Source organism: Stylophora pistillata, chromosome 8, assembly GCF_964205215.1.
Source record: "Stylophora pistillata chromosome 8, jaStyPist1.2, whole genome shotgun sequence".
Taxonomy (NCBI): Eukaryota; Metazoa; Cnidaria; class Anthozoa; order Scleractinia; family Pocilloporidae; genus Stylophora; species Stylophora pistillata.
The window spans coordinates 33,243,058-33,264,332 of record NC_142526.1 but is presented as its reverse complement, the minus strand read 5'-3'; the positions used below and the strand labels follow the sequence as shown (position 1 = coordinate 33,264,332).

Sequence of the window (21,275 nt, the reverse complement as noted above, 5' to 3'; positions counted from 1 at the left end):
AGGTACCAATAACTTACACCTCTACCCTGTTGTTCCTAGGAGTGATTAAGATCGAATTTCGTCCAACAGAAACAACGCTGAATCAAACATTAAGGTCATGAGAAGAGATGGAACAATTGCCGACTGAAGATTCTCGATTGTAAAATAAAATTTCCTGGCCAATTTCACAGTTTGGATTCTGATTGCTGATTTTAGCTTGTAAAAGGGTTAGCAGCTTTCACAATGATGACTATTTCACATAAATCCAATAATTTGCATTTGAGTTCGGGTGATCAGGAAGTCGACTAAAAGTATCTATTTTCAGAATACTAGACCCTCGTTAGATGCGTTTGAGATTTGGCTTATTTGGAAGGTAGTTTCGACTGATATTTTGGAGGCACCGGCGGGAATCCCGTCAAAGCCTTTATGTGTTGTGCTTCTCAGTTCAATATGTTTACTTGCAGCTTAATTGCTAGGATCTCATGATATATATGATATATATATATGTACAACCTCATGATATATATATATATATATATACATTTTTTTTTTCACTCGTTCATAAACTGACCTTCACTGAACTCCGTAGTATTGTTAGGTTAACGGTCGGATTACATCGGAAGAAGCAAACAAATTTTACAAAACCAGGAAACCTTCGATTCTTCGTTCTCAACATAAGGTGCGATAAGGATTTTCTGATAGCTACGTTGTATAAAGTGTCGTCTTATTTTCTGTACATTAATCAATGTGAAAGAAAAACAATCTCACAAAAATCTCAATTTTATTCAGATTTATGCAACGATCTTTTTTACGCTCGTTTCTTTAGAAATAAAAGTATGTCCATCAAACTTAGCTTCTCGTCACTTTGAGTTAAATAATTCTAAATTCATCGTCGCCTTTCCCTTTATGTTGCCATTCGTGGATGTGCAGATATCACGGCCATTCTACAAAATAGCTATTCGTCGGGCAATCCAAGCCTTCTCATCCCCGCACCTCTAAACCTATTTTTATGTGAATTATTTCGATTTATTGAAGGGTTCGCCCGATCCGCTATTCAATTCGTCTTGTTCGGTGTCCTTTTCCGACTGAATCGCTTGATCCAAGGCCTCGTGACTTTTCTTTTCTCCAGCTTGTTCTTTTTTAGAATTAATTTTGACAGGTTGAGACTCGAGTGTTGAATTTCCCTCGAGGTCTTTATTCCGAATGATTTGTACTAAGGCTCTATTCAGTTTCGCACGCATTGCAGGCCTCACATGGATTCCAGAATGTGTACGCCTTCGAAGAAGTGCTGCATTCTCGTCGTAACTGAAACAGAACAATCGGAGTCAGATGTTTAGCTATCGATGATGTTTGATAGGTTTACGTTTTATATACAGTGAATACTGGGTTAGGCTTAGAACATAAAAACCTGATAAAGGGACGAAACTTGATTTACTCCAGAATGGGAGAACGCTTATCCAAAACTTCCGTACATAGCATCGTTTTATAACTAAAGGCGAAAATTATACTTACTCATTACAAATCCCGCAAGAGAACGGACATATTTTTCGTATTTGTTGGATAGAGTGAAAAGGCGATGCATGATTACACATTCCCCTCTTTGCATATTGTTTGCATTCCGGTAGAACATCGCGGCACTGATCTATTAAAAAAAAAAAACAAATAATCAGACATAAAAAGAATAAAAACGGGGGTTGATAAGTTATTGGCCGGCATTCCTTTCTTTAGTTAATTAAAATGCGTCAAAAACAGTAGTTACTGTAATGGCCACGTCGTCTCTTGATATAATAAAGATGAAACGGTCAGCAAGTTACCTATGAATATAGGAGGCCCTTTTAATGGATGATCCACCACTATTGGCCTGTTAGATATGATTGGAGGGGCAGGGTGGAGCGGAGCGGGAACTAAGGGTCGCCTTTCAGGAAAGCACGGAGGATGGCACGGTCCCATAACCGGCGGGGCTGACAAACAGGGTCCAAAGATTGGTGCGTGTACTGGCGGTGCCGGTATACGGCAAGGTGAGTGACATGGACGCGGTATACATATTGGACGGCATGGAGGTTTAGGACAAGGGTTGCATGGTACACATACCATAGGGCAAGGGGGAGGTGGAGGTTTCTTCGGAGGAGGGGGTGGTGGCGGCGGTGGACTGGAACAGCAACAGCAGCAACAGCAGGCTGACAATCGTAAAAATTTCAATGAGACATTGTAATATTCATTACAAATTTTTGAACAGGACTATCCGAGAAAACTAACTGAATAAGGAGGCAATGATGTGATATATCACTAGAGACATGAGTTTCTCGATATAAGTAAGGGACACACAGTACTTACGCGGTCGTGGACAAACTTGTTATGCGATAAAAGAAGGAAAAGAAAGTGAATTAGAATACTAGCAATATTTGAGGCTGAGATTATTGCACTAGACTAAAGGTTTTCGTCGGAACTTTTGTAATGTTCAAGCCTCAACAAAGACAATTTGAGAGGAAAAATGGTATCGTATAAGTCCTGAGACTTTCTGGCTCATGCATCTATTAATTAGCTAATTTTTGGTGGGCCGGGGACGTTAAAGAACCTACTCACGAGATTACTGTGAGACGATCTGGCCTGTTTTCTGGGAATTGGGGGGAGGGGGGTATCTGTTAGATTCGCCTTTACTGATTGTAAACTGCTACTAGCAGTCTGGTAAAGTCCCCTGCATAGTGTTGTGAAACAACTCGTAATTCAGCATTAATTGCTGCAAGTAATTGTTCTGTTATCACTATCACTATCACTTACTTGGGCGAGGACAGCAGATGCATGATCCTAGGAAAAAAAAAACAAAAACAAACAATTGTCGACTTAGGACAGATGTTTGCGTGGATCTGATCTACCATAGGATTGTGACGACGATATATATATATAAATATATACAATTATTTAGGAAAATAAAAGTTAAAACTAGGTACTACAGATCTGTTTCGAAAGGGTTAAAAGTCCTCTCTCGTCAGGTGGAAATAGATAATTGGATAAATAAATAAATAAATAATTGTTTACAAAGCTCCATATGATTGTAAAGCACTCTCCGATTCAATAAATATATATATATATATATATATTTTTGATGATGACTTGCAATCGAAAAGGATACTGTTCATGATTTTAATTTGGGGCTTTTAGTCAATGCATAGCAATTACAATAAAATGAGATTACCTGGCATCGAGCATGGACCACACATCGCTGAAAGGTAATAACAAAAACACGTGTGTTATCAGTGGTATGAAACGCCAATGAACACCTTATCCGACGCTAAATCTTATCTTTCCTTTTCTTCGCGAAGCCCGATAAAAGTGGCTCTTAGACTTTAAAATACCTCTAGGGACATGGATAACCTTAAAACCACGACCGATACAAATAGCTAAATAGTTGATTCAGATGTCATACTTCTGTTAGTCTTAATTCAAGAATTATGAAAACATTTCACCGTTTCGAAGCAATTGTGTGGCAATCTTAAGCACAAGATATGTGCACAACTACAAACAAGATTGGTAAACACTTACATCCGGGACAACACACCGAGCAGCATCCAGGGCGTTCGCCATAATAACAGGCACGCCTGCCAGCTTGAAGTTTGTTCGGAGCACTCATGTCATTTAGCTTCTTATAACTGAGGCTTAACAAGTAATTGCTTCCACTTTGATTTTGCGCCTTGCCTGATTTATCGGGATATATTCTAATGATAGTCTCTTGGTTTTTATTCGTGATTTGCGGAAGTATAAGTTTTGCCACTTTCATTGGCATGTTAATGCGGTATGTGCTTCGCCTGGTCGCCAATGAGCTGTTGTAAAAATCTTTCACGTTGTAACGACGCGACGCATTGTGGTCTTTACCTTCAACTGAATGTTTCTCTAGAGTAAAACAAATCATATAAAATAGTCTCTTCTACGTTTTCCCATCTAAGGTATTATTGTAATTCTTTATTGCAGTGCCAAAACAATCAAATATGACTAATATGCACGATTTGGAAGCAATGTTTCGATGGAATTCCACTATTTGTACGCTTATCGTGGAGTATATAAATTGCGAACATATTAGCATTCATTCTTTCAGCATTGTTACCGTCTTTTTCTCTACTGACTAATTGTCAAATGCCCCAGTCTTTGTGTTTTGGCAACGTCTTATTTTGACCTCTTTCGCACGCAGCTCGGCTGGTCAATCCATGACTTAAATCTCCTTAAGAATGAACGGACTTTCAGTCGTCAAAGGGTAAACATACGAAATAATAAGGGGATTTATTGCTCCTTTGCAGACATCTATGTTTGTATGAAACAAGGCTATTCAGAGATACTTAATATATGATTAACAAACACCTTTCTTGGGGCCTATGTATTTCATTTTTCAATTAAATTCTTTGTTTCGAAAGAACTAAAACAATTATTACTGTCATTTAACGAAAAGAGAAAAAAAATAAAGGAAACAATGAATCAACACCTCGGTTTCTACATTTAGCACGCTCCTACCCTAAATAATTGATAACCGTTAAAAACAAAGCAACCCAGTTAAATGATGAAAAAAATATTGACTACGACAGAAATGATTACAAACCTGATTTCAGTCGCAGTGTTGAGACATTGTGAATGCAGAGTGCCAAAAGAAATATCTTAAAATTTTCCAAAAGTCGAAGACACATGGTAAAACCTACTCGAGAAGGTTTCTCTGACAAAATGCCACATTAAATAAGAGACTTTGTAGAGTGTATATGTTCTTTTACCCATTCCTCAGTGGCATGTTTCTCTCCTCAAGAAATATCACATATTATTCAACTTTGCTATATATTTTCACTGCCGTAAATATAACTTCGGAGAAGCAAGGGTAAAAGTGGCAGGTTGTGCGTTTTTCTAGTACAAACGACCACCTTCGAACAGAAATAAATAAAAAATTAGGTCGCAAAGGTCTTCAGCGTCTAAGCCCCAGTACAGGTCATTGAGACAAATGTGTCGTCAAAAAGCTTCAAAACTTATCGCTTGTTCAGCCAAAGGGGCTAAAGTCACTCAACAATAACCAAAATTACCTCACCGCTTCATGAAAACTCTTCTGTCGTTGCTGAGTTGTACCGACACCGGCAATATGATTAACATTGATTGTTTGTGACTAGAACTGATTAACTCAAACATAAATTTTGAAAACAAGAAAATATGAGATAAAGTAGCTGACGATTTAGATGTAGAATGTCCTCAGGTCTTTTGGATCGTAGCATTTCGTTGTGGAACCAAGAGTACTGATATTGTGTGATACGTAAACGTTTGAGAGGTAATTAACTTTTTAGGTGCCTTGTAAATGTAAGATACGTAATTTGATAGGCTTGACAGAGGCATTGACTTTAAAAATGTAATTCATTACGTTTTGTTCCTTCATTGTAGTTCCCAAGAAAGGGGCTAAAAATGAAACCAGTTTATGGTCGATTAAGCCAAAGACGCTTTTGTAAGGTTAGCTGTATCTAGTCTACATGAGCTGTACAGGGAACGATTTATCTGTGCACTGGTTAATATGGATTGTAAAAGTGAAAACACTCGGTGAACCGCATCACTCCTCCAAATGTAATATCCACCTATTCACTGAGGGTGAAGGCCGGACAAGAGATAATTAGGCTCCAAGTCATGAAGCAGCGCAGCGAGATCCGTGGGTTGAGTTCTGTTTGACTCTTATGCTGACTTTAATAAATTTTTTGAAACGTGATATAGTATCACAGCAACAAATATCAGGACACTCTCGCTGGTATGATCGCACCACACAGTCAAATTTGGCTGATATTCTCATTAAGTAACAAAATGTGAGAGAACGCTGATACTACAAGGGGAATTATACATTTTAACCAAACGTATCAGCATAGATCAATTCAACATCGGAAAAACAATCTTCAAATTGGTTCAGTAATTGACAAGGTCGCAGAGGAAGGGTATTTTTTCTGTAACCAAAGGCTATTTTAGTAAAGCCTGTGTATTCCATTTTCTATATATTTTAGGGAGTTTAAATCTTTTGTTCAAAATGTCGTTATTTTTCAGGTTTGACTAAAGCTGTATCCGGTACGAGGAAAGAGCTTAGTATATTAGAACATCACGCCACTGGTTTGACATTTTCCTGCTTCTTAATCTTCCTCCCTCTTCCTCTTTTTGTTCTTTCTGATGAATTTTCTGAAATTGTGGTCTTTTTCTTTTCAATATCACGTCGTTTTGTAATTTCATCCCTCTTAATCCATATACCTCCAGATGTGTAGTCTTGGTTCCTAAGAAAAAGAAAAAAACGCATTTCCTCGTTGATCGACAAAGGAAAACTATAGCCAGCTTAATTATTTGAATTTATACATAGTGTAAGAAAACCAAGAAATCTTGCAATTGAGCTAACTAAACATTTCAACCTAATCACGCGTAAGTTTTGTTACTCATGCCACGTACTGAGATTGCTAGCTGATGGAAAGTCGTGTGTGACCTGAATTATCCAAACATTGTTGGACAGTTCCAACGAAATGTCGCTGACGAAGACTTGTCGAAGAAATTACCTAAGGGCCGTCTTAGTTTACGTCTTATTCGGGCAATAAGCCCATTACAAGATCTGATCGTGTGGCAAAAAATTTCTTCGTATAAAGAAGTCTTGAAAGAATCTTTAAACAAAGTGCGAGTATAGTATGGCCGGTTAACATTGCTTAGAAATATCCATAATTAATGACAAAACCCTATATCTTAGTTATTTGAAATTTGCCTGATTTAGAGGAAGGTATGTAACTTACGTCTCGCATAAGTTGCAACTCTTTTTACACATCTTCATTAAGTAGTCATCGCTAAATCCAGTCGCACTTCCGTCACAATAGCCGTTGACGGTATATCCAGAACAGGCTGGGTCATAATCTATACACTCCGCTAAATAATAATAAGTGCAATTGACTTGATCAGGCACATCTAGCAATCTATAAATCATAGTAGAAGTTTCACCACACAAGAAAAGAACATAAAAGCTCAGTGGCGTATCCCTTTGGCGTTTCCATCTACCTCAGTGTAAAAATGGGAAAATGTAATAATTCAGTACTCTGATAATATTGAGTTCTACAATTCATGATATTAGAGTCATGCACTTAAAATGAAACTGCAGTGGACTTCACAAGGTATGGGAATTTATTCTTTCCAAAACGAGATCGTCTATAGACAGATGGTGCGGTGATGAGCACGACAAGAGCACTGTCTTCGAGAGGGCTATGTAGTTGTTATTTTATTGGATGAAATCTAACGGTGGTGCGGAACAGAGCGGTGCTGGCATAGGCGGTGCTTGCGCGTGCTTTAATTGCTTAAAGTCAAATAGATGACTTACTACTGTATTGAAAGGAACTGCCAGGAAGAGTGTATGGATCTGGGGGCACAGGATTCCGTTGTATTTGTAATTCGTAGTTCCAAATGTTTGGCGCTGGACTAAGAGCTTGAGAGTGAACTGGCACGAGGGAAGGAACCAATGGAACAACGGCTCCACTTGGTCCATTATTCCAAAACATGTTTGGCAGGATAGCACCTAGTGTAGATTTGAGGAGTCAATCTATAATTTAAATTCTCTTCCTGTTATAACGTAGTCTTAATCGACTGAGAGGAGCAAAAGGTAAAATATGTATGAAATGCCATTTATGATTTCAGTCTTCGCGAAAGTCCATTCAGCGGAAAATCGAAAAAACAGACCAATACCGACACAAGATGCAATAGTAAGTTCCCTCTCTTAGTCCCAACGGTTATTATTATCTCTGAAAATCTTTCAACCACTTGACTCTATTTTGTTTTAGGCAAACAATGGCAACTAAGATTCGCATCATTTATGAAGAAATATGTACTCACCCGTTGAAGGTTCAGAAACATTTTGACCTGCAAATCCATAAGATTAGTGAGTGTTTCAAGTTCTTTTTTTCGAAAGTAAGGCTGGAAAACCAGCACTTTGATGTTCAAGGCGCATCTAAATGTAACCTTTTCTGATGGCGAGTCTGAGAGAATTGAACTCCGTAACCCTGCTCTAGAGCGTCTTTTTCGCTTTGGTTCTTTTCTTTAGTGGGGGAGGGGTAATTCAATATTTCAAGCGTCTCTTACCTGGCTCTTTTTCCGTGGCATTTTGAACAGGAATATCTATAGATAAAGAGATATAACATAGAATTCAGAGTCCATTCGATCTCTGCTGCGCATACATGCTCATGCTTGTTTAAAAATGTTTTTGATCTCGATATACGTGCGTGCGGCATTAAAAGCTATCAAGCAACCAATGAATCTTCATAAATGTCAAAGGTAGGGCACAATTTGCACCTTTTGTTCTATTTTCCTAACCTTATCTCCATATCTCTGCCCCTTTTTATTCGTGACAGCGTTAACCAACTAACGTTATGAATAATAAGTCTACCAATCCATCTAATCTTAAATTGTAGCGTACGTAGATTATACTTCTTCAGTAACACAAGGACAGCAACTAACTAAACAGCTAATGTTCTAACCTTGTTTCAGTTTATTGGCCAGCTCATGCCCAGGAATATTTGGTGGCTTGAGTGTATTGATAAGCACGGAGTTATTACATACTGGGGGACTTCCAATGTTACAAAGCTCCATCTTATTGGCCTCAGGACATGCGCCGGCTGCAACTATCTTGACCTTAGCTTCTTTGAGATCTTTAGCTGGCCCAACTACGTCATCAGCTGACTTACCACACGTGATGTGTAGGAGAACACGTGATACACCCGATTCATTCGTTCTTCCAGCCGTATCAAAAACTCTATTTTTTACCGCTGTCAGAGCTTTCCCCGCTAAAGCAGCCCCATGGGGATTTGGAACTGACACTAAAACTTTGTTCATTGCGCTGGCATTGAAGTAGTCTTTGAGATTGAAGACGATTTGGGTGTTCGAGCCGTAAACGACTACGGCCACGTGTGTTTCATTCAAGGAGACTGGAAAGCGAATATAGACGTCCTTCACAATGTCAAGCATTACCTTGAATAAAGTCTCATTGACTATATCGCTGCCTTCAACTAAGAAAACCAGATCAACTGGACCCATCTTAGCTGCAAGTGGCTGGCGAGATTTTGTTGTGTTTTGTGATTGAGGTTGTGGCCGTAATTCTGATGACGGCTTCGTCGCTAAAAAGAATAGAAAGCAAAAGTATGAAAATCCTTTGAATAGCTCGCAAAAAGACTACAAGACAATGATGCAGCTTAATAAACTGAAAAAGGTGTAGAAATTTCCACCGAATAAGAAAATGCAAAACAAACTCCAGCAAAAAACAACGTGGGAAAAAAAAAAAACAGAACAAAAAAAAAAACAAAATAAACAAGCTTAAGGCTCTATCATATGGCAGGTACCGGGTTGGTGGTGTCAAGAAAGACTGCTACTTCATTTCGTTTGCGATTTTCGGCCTTTTAATGCGGCTCGCCAGGACTTTTAAATTTATTCTGTAAAACTTCCTTAATATTCAGTTTAGAGCACTTGAAATAAAAAAAATACTGTAACATTCTGCCGGAGGATATATAGGAAACAAGCGGGCCATCAAGAAGCTAGACGCAAACGATAAACAAGGAACTTAATAAGCTCTTTATGTAAAAAAATACCGTTTTCAAGGTGACTGAAGCACCACATCGCATAACTAAAACAAAACAGCGGCACTAAAAGTACATGCAAAATCAGAGCGGGCAAACTTACCATTATTATTACATTCTCTAGCAGGGCAAACAAGTCTTTTTCCAATTTCAATATCTTAAATATACAAAGAAAACGAAAATCTTAAGTTTCAGACGTTGTGTTCTTACCATCGTCGCGCAGAATGCCTGCGTTATTACAGTAGCGAAATATTGGCCGCCATGCGAGTGTACACTTGCTGGTTTTTTATGGTCGACATTTTGCGCCCCTTTCTCCACTAGAAATATTGCCCAAGTTCGTTAACTTGTCGGGGTGGAGTTAAGAAACAAAGACCTCGCAAATTATCGTTTGTCCTATTGTTACGTTGTATTTCACACATCTGCCCGCGAGTTTTGAAAGCTGGCCGTTTAAAAGGCTATAAAAGCCTACAAAAGGCCGATTTGTACCTGAAACTCTGAAAGCTAAGCTTGCTTAAAAAAAGTTCATTAATAAGTTGTATAAAGATAAATTAAATTACACTTTTTTCATTAACTTAGACTCGCCTCCTTCTAGTTACTATGCCAAACGGTTCCACCATGGCCTCGCCTTTTTTCTCCTTGTTTTTTTCGATATACTATAAGCAATAGCTTTTGTCAGGAAGTAGGAACTGGCAAAAACTGCTGGTGTATTGATTGTATTAGATACCAAAAAAGGCTATATTTATCAAACCTTTTTCTATTTTGTCCACAACCGCCTGCTTCATGGTATCAATAGCAAGAATGCCTAGATCTGGTATAAAAAATTCTGAAGTGGGGTCACTGGTGATGTTGGATGCAACATATTCGCCGACTTTTTCCTTGGACCCAACTGCATACAACAGGACACCTGCTTTGCTCAGCTCGCTTGCAGGCTTTGAAACATCATCATCAGATTTACCATCCAATAAAGAGATCATTACTTGAAGAATACCACTAATTCTATTGTTCTTTAACAATTCATGCGCTTTGTCTATGCCTTGCCCAAAAGTACAGAGTCCACCAGACGGGAGGGAAGCAGAAGACACTGCAATGAGGTTATCCGGTTGTTTCTTCAAAACTTGAACTATTTCAGCTCCACTAGAAACTGATATGATGGCAAAACGTACATTTTGAGGATTCAGTGTCAAAGAGTGGATCACATTTCTCGCGAAATTCAACTGTCGTTGAAAATACTGCTTGGAATTACTTCCACAGTTGCCAATTAGGAGCACGATGTCCAGTTTTGTATCTGCATACAAACAAGATTCATAAATCTTTAAGAAGTGTTCGATGTTAGCACAAATTGCGCATTTCACATGGTTGCACAAGTATGTAATGTTTGTTTGGTTGTTTGTTTATTTTTTTTTTAGTCAGTTTGAGTGTTCAATCGTGATTTATTGCACTCACCTTCCGGCTGCACACAAAGTTCAGTGCGAGACGTTTGTATTGAGGCAACTGTGAAAATATAACGTTTAAGCAATTTCAAGTGTTATCAACGTGAATATTAGGCAACAATTAGGTATTTTTTTTCACAGGTCATCACCGTATCGAGAAAATCACCAAAGAATTTGAAATACAAACGAAGAACTAAGTTTGATAGATCAGATACTGAGCTATCATTTAGTTATGCAAAAGGCTGCCATATTTTTCGAGGCTCTTTTTACTTAATTATTTAGGTAAAAAGACGCCATCTACCACGAGACTAGGTACAATATTCAGCTTTTGGACGGTTTGCTCGTGAATGATTCAGTGTATATATACGTACCGCAAAACTTACCCTTGTTTATTTTGTTAGCCATTTTCTGTGCCACTGAATTAACTTCTGGAAAAGTTTCGCTGATCAGCACATATTCAGAATGAGGTTCATTGGATGCAAGGTCCAAAATCTGGGGACTGTAATTGGAAGTGAGCCCCAAGGCAAACATTAAGACGCAAGACATTTTCAGTTCCTTGATGTATCCTTCGATTTCGTCTCCAGGCGTTCCGGTCAATACGGAGATCAAAATTTTAGGAATCTTTTGTCGAGAATGCATGTCAAAGATATGCGTTTTTACGTCTCGTAGAGCACTTCCCATCAAACTAACTCCAGAGTGGTAAGGGGCGGCGTTTATATCGTTGTCCATACCTTGGTGATCGTAATGCTTATTCAAATTGAAGATGATCTGAGTCACTTTAGAATATACGGCCACTGCAACATGAGTTCCATTAGGTGATACACCGAAGTTGTAATAGATAGATTTAGTAACTTCTTTTATTTGGTTGAAATCATCAGGTTTAGTGTTGCTACTTCCATCAATCAGGATAACCAGATCAATAGCATCTGTAAGATAGAAGACTTTTAAGCAATTTACTCAAATGTAGCCCATCTGTATTTCAACGATGATTTTCCATCGCTATTTTCTATCATGCTATTGTAAATAAATATGCAAATAAAAGCTTGAGAAATTTGAATCTAGTTAACAAGTTTCACGTCTAGCTCCCTCACAGTCCTTTCTCAAATGTTTGTACCCGTGAAAATTAACAAAGTAGGCGAGGAAAAAGAGGCTATTAGGGACGAGGAAGGTTGAGTGCAGTGTAGACTGAACTCATAAAGACAAAGTAGGGATTTCCTCATAATGTTACACATAGAACTGTATGTTTTTACTTAAAAATGCAATGCACAAGATTTGTCATTTTCATTTCCAAATAAAAAACCTCACTTCCTATCCCATGAGGGGTCATCCGCTGTTTGGGAGCTTGCCTTTGCGCTGTAATATAAAGCAAAAAGATACGAATCAATGAAAATAAGGATATAACAATTTATCATTCCTAAGTCTTGAGAAATCCCTTTCAAAACTATATACCCATCTAAATCATTATTTATTCATCGCAAACGGAAGGCGTAACAAACTCGCTTTCGGGTTCTCAGACCAAGGAAACGAAGTAGAGACAAATTTTAAAGTAGTTACTCTTAAACAATAATGACACTATTACAAATTTTTATTTTCATATGAATTATTAACCTCTTCAAGACTTACTTGATTCCACTTTCGCAATCCCCAGCTTCTCAATTAGATTCTGCGTCCCAACTAACAAAGCAGTACCGTTCATTACTACGTGTTTATTCGTTGGCATTGTCGCTATTTCAGCAATTTCTTGTACTTCTACTCTGTCTCCAATGCCAAAGCCGTATATCTCTACTCCATCGTCCCTCAGCTTTCGTGCTGGGTCGGAGATTTCGTCATTGGATTTGCTTTTAACCATTAAAACGAGAACTCGTCTAACTCCTTTCCTGGTACTCTTACTGTAAAACGTATCCCTGGCCGCAATGAGACTTAGTCCAATGTTCGCCACTTGCTGAGCTCCCGAATACTTGATAGTGTCTATGGCGGAGTCGAGGCTCGTCTTATCAAAATATTTGTCAAAGCCGAATATTATCTCTGGATTACTGGAAATTACACCAAGACCAACATGAACGTTTTCTTTTGAAACGGAAAAAGCATTGTAGATATACTTCACTATGTCCATGCATTGTAAGAATTCAGTTTCCATTATATTTGATGATCCGTCAACAAGGAAGCCCAGATCAACCTGAATAACTGTGGCCGAAAAAAAAAACAATTATAATTCCGCATTTCCAGCAAGGAGACAAACCGAAAGAGTGGACCCAGTTCTTTCAGAAAGGTCGAGGAAGTCGGCATTAAAAAATTCTCCAAGCCCAACGAAATAAACGAATTTACAAAAGATGCCATATTCTTCAATCAAAACTGAGTTTTCTTATGTGAGACAAAGAGTTCTATTGATTGTGCCATTGCTGCTCGCTACTTAATAATAATAATATTATAAATTAATATTTATTTTGCGCAAATTAACATGTGGATATGATCAAATGCGCATCACAATACTTTTCGGGGGACTTTGGACGGACTGCATCAGCAGTTTACAAACAATCGAAGGAAACTTATTTGAAGATGCCCCCTCCCCCCCAATTCCCAGAAAACAGGCCAGACCACATCACAGTAATCTCGTGACTGGGTTCTTTAACGTCCCCTGCCTAACCAAATTAACTAATTAATAGATGCAGGAGACGGGACCTATGGTCTATTTGGCCTTATCCGAGAAGACTAGAATGTCTATCCATTTCTTGATGTTATAGAAAGGTAGCGCATTCTCCTCAGTTATTTTAAGACCTTGAGTGTTGGTCCGGCCGGGGCTCGAACCATCGACCTCGACCTCCCGCACAACAGTCTGGCACTCTAACCAACTGAGCTAACCGGGAGGCGGTTACTTGTGCTCCTGCTATCCCATGGCCATGATACCGATCAGTGTTTCATGACCAGGGAATTAGATTAGTCATACCTAAGGAAACTTTCCTAATGCTCATCGCAACAAGAGAAAGGAAGACAGTCTGAAGGGTAATTTTGGCTATTACTAGGTGTTAACAAAATGCCGGGGAGCTTATTGTTTTGGGGATCATACCCCTAAGAAATCTGAAGCTACTGAAAGCCATGGTGGAAGAACCTATTTGCATTTACCTTTTTTGATCCTCGACGCTAGGTTCCCCCCAGCAGTTTCTCGGTATGATATAGTTGCCATTACCACGTGACTCACTGTTGGTAAAGTTGCTATGGCTTCAAGTTCGCTTCTGTCAACATTCTGCCCAACTCCGATACAAAATATCGTTACATTAAGTTCTTTCAGCACTTTTGATGGCCCCATTACGTTATCTTTGGACTTTCCTCCCGAAATTACCACAAGTATTTTGGGAACTTCCGGACGAGGTTTGCCATAAAACAGCTGACTTTTTACAGCAACGAGACCCTGTCCGAGGAGACTTTCTCCCGATGATGGGGACGTTAAAATTTCATCTATTGCAATGTCGAGTGACTGTTGTGAAGGATACTGACCCATGGGGATCATTGTGTGAATGTGCTCGTCGTATGCCAGAACGCCAATCCGAGTCTTTTCGTTACCAATTACAAACGGTGCATAAGTTGATTTTATCGAGTTCAAAACGTTACTAAATTGATCACGCCTAAAGTTGTTGGAATTGACGTCCAAAAGGAAAACTAGATCCATTTTTACATCTAATGATAAAAAAGGAATTTCAAAATTAACTTCTGGATAGAGGTAAGAGGAAGAAAATTCATTAATATCAATATACTAAAACGACTGAAGACGGACAACACTCTATAAGCCGTGACCCTTGCATTAAAACCAATTTACCGGGGCACTCTAGCCTTTCTTCGGCCCACATCAACCACATATCTGTTTCCATCTCCATACACCATTCTTTTTTCTGATTTCCTACCTTTAAAATTTAGTTTTGGCTCAATCAAGAAAACAAAGAAGGTATATATTTTACTCACCAGTGAGTTTTAGAGGAACCACTGTTTCTGTGATATCTGGGATTAAAAGCATACATTCACAATACATTAACGAGTCAAATTTCCAACACTTGACGACATGGGAAATATTTGTACATGCAGAACCCTAGCTTACGACTTTAAAGGTGTAATAATTTCCTACCTCTTCGGATATTCTGTACCACAGGACCCAGCAGTGTATCCAGATTATCTGAACTCGCTGTGGCTAGATGTTCTCTTTCAGGTGCAGTTACAACATATTGAAGTTGATTAACATCCACTTTGTTACCCACTCCTACGCAGAAAATCCTGACACCCTCGTCTCTCAAGTCACGTGAGGGTGCATTCACATCATCCTGTGAGGTTCCCGCCGCGATGACAACAAGTACTTGATGTCCTCCCGGTCTTGCACTAACGTCATAAATGCTTTTCTTAACAGTTTTCAGTCCTCTTCCCAGAAAGTTTCCAGAAGAGTTAGATTTCGAAATTAAATTTAGCTTCACATTAAGGGTTTCTTTGTCGGTGTATTCGATTAAGTCGAAAATTGTTTGCGATCCTTCACCAAAGACAACAAGGCCAACATGAGTCGAATATTCCCCGATGGGAAAGTTGCTGTAGAGTTTTTTGATGAACAGCTTAGCATCCTGAAATTCGGTATTTGTAATAGACGTTGATCCATCAAGCAAGAACACAAGGTCCAATTTTTCATCTGAAACGATATTAACAAAGGTGTCATATTTCGCATCTGTACAAAAATTGAAAAGAAAAACGCCTATGGAAATTTACTCTGGTAATCCATCTAGGAATAACTGCTGACAGAACACGACGCAGGGTGAAATCCTATGCACAATTTCACAAGTAGACCTTATAGGTGGCCCTCATTATTTCAAAGACTGATGCAGACATAGGAACCTGTGATAACATGGTAGGCTTATAGCAAAGTTGTTCTGTATAATGTTTTAGATTTTCGACATTAAAATTGAAAGACGATTTTCTACGATGAGTCGCTCTGAAAGGTAAGAATAGTTTAGTTTTATCAACAAAAGTTGACAAGACAACTGCTGTTTCAGATAGTTTCAATCACATATATCTACAAGCGTATCATTACCCCGAAGCCTGCGTAGGGTTATAAAAGAAGCGGAATGTGAGATTGAAAGTGTGGTTAGTAATGTCTCCCATCTTATTTCCCTGAGATTATCCATAAATAGATACCTTCCACAGGTACGAGAGGAGGAACTGCTCGAAGAACATTGCCTGGAATCGCCGGGTACAGCGGCCTTTTACTTTGAGCCGCACTACCCGGTACTTGTCCTCCTGGCCAGGCTACTGGAGCTGTAGGTAAAATTGACGATGGTCCGACTGGTGGTATTCTTCCTGGGGATGATCCTGCTTCTGGACCACTGACTGGGAAAAGTGCTGCTGGTTTTCCCCCAGCTGGTAGTACTGTTCCTGGTGGTGCTGCTGCTTGTGGCACTCCTGCTGTTGGTGGAATCCCGCTTATTACTACTGGCTGCACTCTTCCTTGAGTTAAAACTGCTACTGGTAATGCTCCTGTCTGTCCAGGTATATAACGCTGAAATCTCCCAGTGGGATCTTTTGGTGGGATGTATGTTGTGCGCGCTGAAATTTTCAAGGGAAACCCCCATTAAGAGCTTAAATTCTTGGCAAGATTTAATTTTTTTTTAAGAGCAGTCAATAGTCGTGTACAAAGCAGGCGAACACTCTGAGCTGCTAGCGTGCATAAAGTGTATAGTCCGACAGTCAAGTGGAAAAAAGGAATCGCGAGAGTTTTTGTCTGTGTTTCTTTTGAGAATGAACAAAACGGAAAACTAACTGAAGTTTTTAATAAGATAGACTTCGGGTAATATGATGCAATTCCTAGGATAATCTTACCTTGTTCGATTTTGTGAATAAGCGTTTGTTTTAGAGATGCAAGACCTAGGTACGTAGAAACTGTGAAAACGTTGTCAGAGCTTGGTGCCGACGCTATCCCATCTATTTGTGTCTTCTCAAAATTGCTCCCTACCCCAATACAAAATATAGTCACTAAGTTTGCTTTAAGCATTTCTGAACCAAGGAATACGTCGTCCCCAGAGCTGCTTCCAATTATCACTACGAGAATCCTTTTATAGGAATCCTGGTTTTTGCTGCCAAACAGATGTGTTTCTGTCCATTTTAGAGCATTTCCAGCCATGACTTTTCCTCCACCTGGAAATGTTGCATTACTAATTGCATTGTTTATTTCTGTTATGGCCTTATAACCGTTATGAAAATCGAAAATGACACTCGCATCCGCTCCAAACACCACAAGTCCAAGATGGAGGCTGCCAAATTGAGTCCAAAACGACTCTACAATGGCTTTTATGAAGTCAAGTGAGGTTCGGAAGTTTTTTTCCCCAACAGTGTTTGAGCCATCAATTAAAAAGCCTAAGTCGATCTTGGCCTCTAGAAAAGAAAAAATGAGGGTCCAGCCCACGATAAATATCTACTCGAATAACTCAACCATGAATTGAGTAAACACTGTTTGTGGATTAATTAATTTTGCAATTGATTAGATTCATTTTGAGATCCGTTTTCTTAATATTTTTTTTTTCTGATAGCTTAGGGTAAGTGAAATAAACAAGACAACTTTTACAGAACATACCCGTCAGATCTCGACAATCATAAACAATTGGGCAAGTTTGAGGATATAGGTTTGAGGCTTTATAGCCAGGGGTCAAATTAACCCCTCTTGTGATGATTAGACAGTTTGATCCCATCGCCGAAAACGGTAAGGTAACGAAGAGAGGAGTGTAAAATTGTATTATTATCTAAAAAAATTTACATTTAAAGTCTGTATGGTCTTTCTTACCGACAATTCCTCCATCTGTCAAAAGGCTCCTGGTAGGTGCTAGAGTCGGTTTTCCAGTCGGTTCGCTGAGTGCTGTAAATTTGTTGAGTAAAGTTCTTAACAGTGTAACCACTCACATAGCAGTTTATTGTGAGTGCTGTATTACTGTTTTACACTTAAATAATACATTAGTGAAAAATACGTCGCGTCAGTTTTCGAAGAATTGTGAGTTTGTTTGCTCTGACTTGAATATTTCTTGTGGTTGTCCAACGTGCGTCAGTACTATGTATGTCTTATTCAGTAAGCTAAAACATACTTTCAAAATTAGTCAATCATATGAATAAATGTTAAAATAATTATTTCCTACGTCTGTCGGGCTGGGATGGAATATATCTGGCTCTCGGTTATGACGCACAGACCTTTAGCCAAACATTTTTCCCTTCCGGCCCTCCCACTTGAGATTCTAACTTTCACATCTCTTGAGGCTAACGATATCTTACCTGCCAATATTCGCGATGAAAGAATCGGCACCACATTTCGCAGGGTTTCAAATTCAGTTGTTATCACATAAGTACCAGAGGGTGAACTAGCAATTAAGTCCAGTTGTGATTGGTCAAACCTTTCTCCGACGCCAATGCAAAAGATCCGTATACCAGAGGCCTTCAATTCTTGAGCAGATGACTGTACTTCATCCTGCGAGGTGCTTCCTATAACTAACACTAGGATATGTGCCACTTTTTCGCGGCCACTGTGTGGGAAGAGTTTTTCCATGGCTGTATCAAGTGCATTACCAATATATGAATCATCACCAGCATATGGAATTGCATCAATAACGCTTTCTATAGCCGTTTGATCCAGAGATGTGTCTAGATTAGTATCCACGAGCGCTTTTCTGCCATACGTTATTATTCCTGTATGTACACCTTTTTTTGAAATTGGAAATGAACGGAGAATTTCCTTCGTAAACTGAAGGCATTTCTTAAAGTTTCCAGTTCCTTGATCATCTATATCCTTTGACCCATCCACCACAAATGCGAGGTCAAAAGCAAGGATATTACCTAATTAAAGGAAAATGAAGAAGAGCTGAGACTAAGGAAGAATTACATTTTAAACGTTGCAACAAATACTCATATCAGATTAAAACTGAACATGATCCTTATAAATCAAACAAAGATGGCAGTTGTTTTGCTTTTGAAAAAATAATCAAAAAAGAGTATTTTTGATGGTTGAAAGAGGAAAAATGAAAAGCCGGCCAACTCTTATAGAGTATCCATCCATTATTAGTAAATCATATTGCCATGAGACAAGCATGGTTTAGTTGAAGTACTTAAAGTGTGAAAGAACTTCGCACCAGACGGAATATTCCGTTTCAGTCTACAAAAATTGTAGGGTTTCGTTCATGGCGATTTTAATTAACTTTACCATCTGCAGTGTTGCCTCTTTTCTCACTGTCATCATCAGCAATAACGCGTTGAGCCTCTCCTTCCCTTGATTTTAATAGTTGGGTTAGTTTCTCTAAGTCGTCTGTGAGCCGTGTCAAGGAGCGTTCCTCTGCGTTTTGTGAAATTATGCGTCTAAACCTTGCTTCTTTAAGAACTTGTTTTTTGTTCGAAGGAAATTTTCTGATTTCATCGCTTGACGCCAGTTCCCTGCTATGTCTGGTTTTATGGTGGAACTGAAGAGGTAAACGTATGAACTCTCCATCTTGGCTTATTGGAGGGAGTCTGACGTTTTTTTTGGCTGCTTTAAAGGAAAATAATACTACCTTTTAGTAACGTTGGAGATAGGGATACATTTATCCTCGCTGCTAATCCACTTGTAGTCATAGTACAATATTTTATCGCAATCATCATGAAATCCAGTTCGTTGGGAGACCCTCTCCAAGTTCATTTAATTACAATATATATCGTCCCTAACTGCTCGATGACGAATGAATAAATAGGTCATAGAGGATAACAAGGGAGATCCACAAGGTCAAAATATTACTAGTGCTTATAAATCATGACATAAAGTTGTGTTCATACAATTTTCTGTACCTGTGTCAACAGACACTAATACATGTAAGAGGTCAATTAAACCATTGCTATCCTTTAGTTTTTCTGTTGATTATCTGAGTCCTTTATCGAAATCTGTGTTGGTCACATTTGTATATGAGGCTTACACGGAAATGATAGGGAAGTTGTCTTTTATTAGATATGTTTAATTTTAAATGTATTTTAACAACTTAAAATTGACCCGCTTTAATTGGTGGGGTTAGAGCGTGGGAAGAAACAAAGAGAGTATTATTACACTAGAATACCAATATCATTTCATAGACTCTATGAAAGAAACTCTATACGTGCCATATTATGACTAAATAAGTCAATTATCATAATTGTATCGACTTTATCAGCTATGCCGTCTATTGCTGGATGTACATTCGGCAATTAAGTGGCGTACTCGATATGTTTAAAACAATTAATATCAATTACCGCTTGAAGTGTAGTTTACAAATTAAAGCTCTCGCGTAGAATATCTCTCCCATGTATGTAGCACGGAAATTGTTTATTTACGTTTCTTTCAGCAACAGTAATAAACCAATCTTCTAAAATAAACATCCAATTCTGCATGATGCTACTTTTGTGCTGTTTAAAAAACATAAGTACTATACTTGACCTTTTAAAATGTTCCTCAATTGATAGAGGGCAACAGGAAAGCTAAATGCAATCAAGGTCAAGATGATTCTCAACAGCCAACCTGTGAGAACAGATAAAAATTTTCTGAGTATTTAACGGAGTACAATAGAAAAAATAGAGAGAATCTTACCCGTAGACATAATTTCTTGCAATTGACTTTTTGGAAGTCATTTTGTGGTGTGGTTAAAGTATTGAGGAGGATCATTTTGTTCCACCATTACAACCGGTTATTTTTCTGGTACCCGTAATTTTGCTTAAGAGACCACGATATTGCTGCTAACGTTACCTGACAGTGACACTGGACAATAGCGAACCAGAGCAGGGCAGAAAGTTTTGGCCAATAAGGTATCGCAATAGACGCTGATTCAAATAATCATTCAGGCATGAAGTACACCGCATCCCTCTACTCTAAACCGACTTTACAACGAACTTGACGCGAGGAGATTTCATTTACTGCTTACCTTTAGGAGCGTACTACATAATCTTATTGATAAAGATGTGAAATGATGATTTCCTTTAAGAAACAACTGAAGAGTCAAGAAAACTCTTATACGAAAGTCGTCGGAAAATTGCAATTTAAATTGAGTCAAAGTTGAGCTAGCGAGTCGATTCTAAAACGAGTTTCATACTCTTTGGAGCCCCGCTCACTGAACTACATTCAACTTGAAGGAAGTGGCGGGGAAATGGATCCTAACTTGGCTTGTTTTTGTTAATCAACTCGCTTTGTTTTCATTGTCTTTTACTTTTAACTAAGTTCGACCTGCCCATTTTTGCCGGTGTATTGTCTAGAACAATTTCCGATTCACCTCTCTGTATACTTATTCAGACC

The 21,275-nt window shown here is 38.6% G+C and overlaps 2 protein-coding genes across 2 annotated transcripts; both read right to left on the bottom strand.

Moving 5' to 3' along the window:
* Positions 1-743: 743 nt before the first annotated feature.
* Positions 744-4,866, bottom strand: LOC111325914 (uncharacterized). The gene is made up of 8 exons (XM_022929828.2): positions 4,565-4,866; positions 3,520-3,867; positions 3,173-3,199; positions 2,758-2,784; positions 2,314-2,328; positions 1,794-2,156; positions 1,492-1,621; positions 744-1,284 (listed from the first exon to the last, which is right to left on the bottom strand). The coding sequence occupies exons 1-8, from the start codon at positions 4,647-4,649 to the stop codon at positions 996-998; spliced, it is 1,284 nt and encodes a 427-aa protein (XP_022785563.2). The 5' UTR covers positions 4,650-4,866; the 3' UTR covers positions 744-995.
* On the bottom strand, positions 4,233-20,116 carry LOC111325898 (collagen alpha-3(VI) chain). Its single transcript, XM_088731553.1, has 21 exons — positions 20,110-20,116; positions 19,194-19,514; positions 18,272-18,829; positions 17,793-17,864; positions 16,835-17,386; positions 16,154-16,561; positions 15,105-15,650; positions 14,945-14,980; positions 14,111-14,662; positions 12,614-13,174; positions 12,296-12,343; positions 11,374-11,916; positions 11,004-11,051; positions 10,309-10,845; positions 9,664-9,717; positions 8,469-9,104; positions 8,074-8,109; positions 7,828-7,854; positions 7,319-7,513; positions 6,744-6,873; positions 4,233-6,242 (listed from the first exon to the last, which is right to left on the bottom strand). Exons 1-21 carry the CDS (start codon positions 20,114-20,116, stop codon positions 6,074-6,076), a joined length of 6,036 nt encoding a protein of 2,011 aa, XP_088587679.1. The 3' UTR covers positions 4,233-6,073.
* Between the last annotated feature and the right edge of the window lie 1,159 nt (positions 20,117-21,275).

Coding starts and splice junctions, on each gene's coding strand:
- LOC111325914 (XM_022929828.2), bottom strand. CDS start 4,649: ATGTGTCTTCGACTTTTGGAAAATTTTAAGATATTTCTTTTGGCACTC. Junction 1,622..1,793: donor AGGGCCTCCTATATTCATAG/GTAACTTGCTGA, acceptor TTTTTTTAATAG/ATCAGTGCCGCGATGTTCTA. Junction 1,285..1,491: donor TCTTGCGGGATTTGTAATGA/GTAAGTATAATT, acceptor GTTCTGTTTCAG/TTACGACGAGAATGCAGCAC.
- LOC111325898 (XM_088731553.1), bottom strand. Junction 14,981..15,104: donor GGTACAGAATATCCGAAGAG/GTAGGAAATTAT, acceptor TTTTAATCCCAG/ATATCACAGAAACAGTGGTT. Junction 13,175..14,110: donor AGCGTCGAGGATCAAAAAAG/GTAAATGCAAAT, acceptor TTTCGGCCACAG/TTATTCAGGTTGATCTGGGC.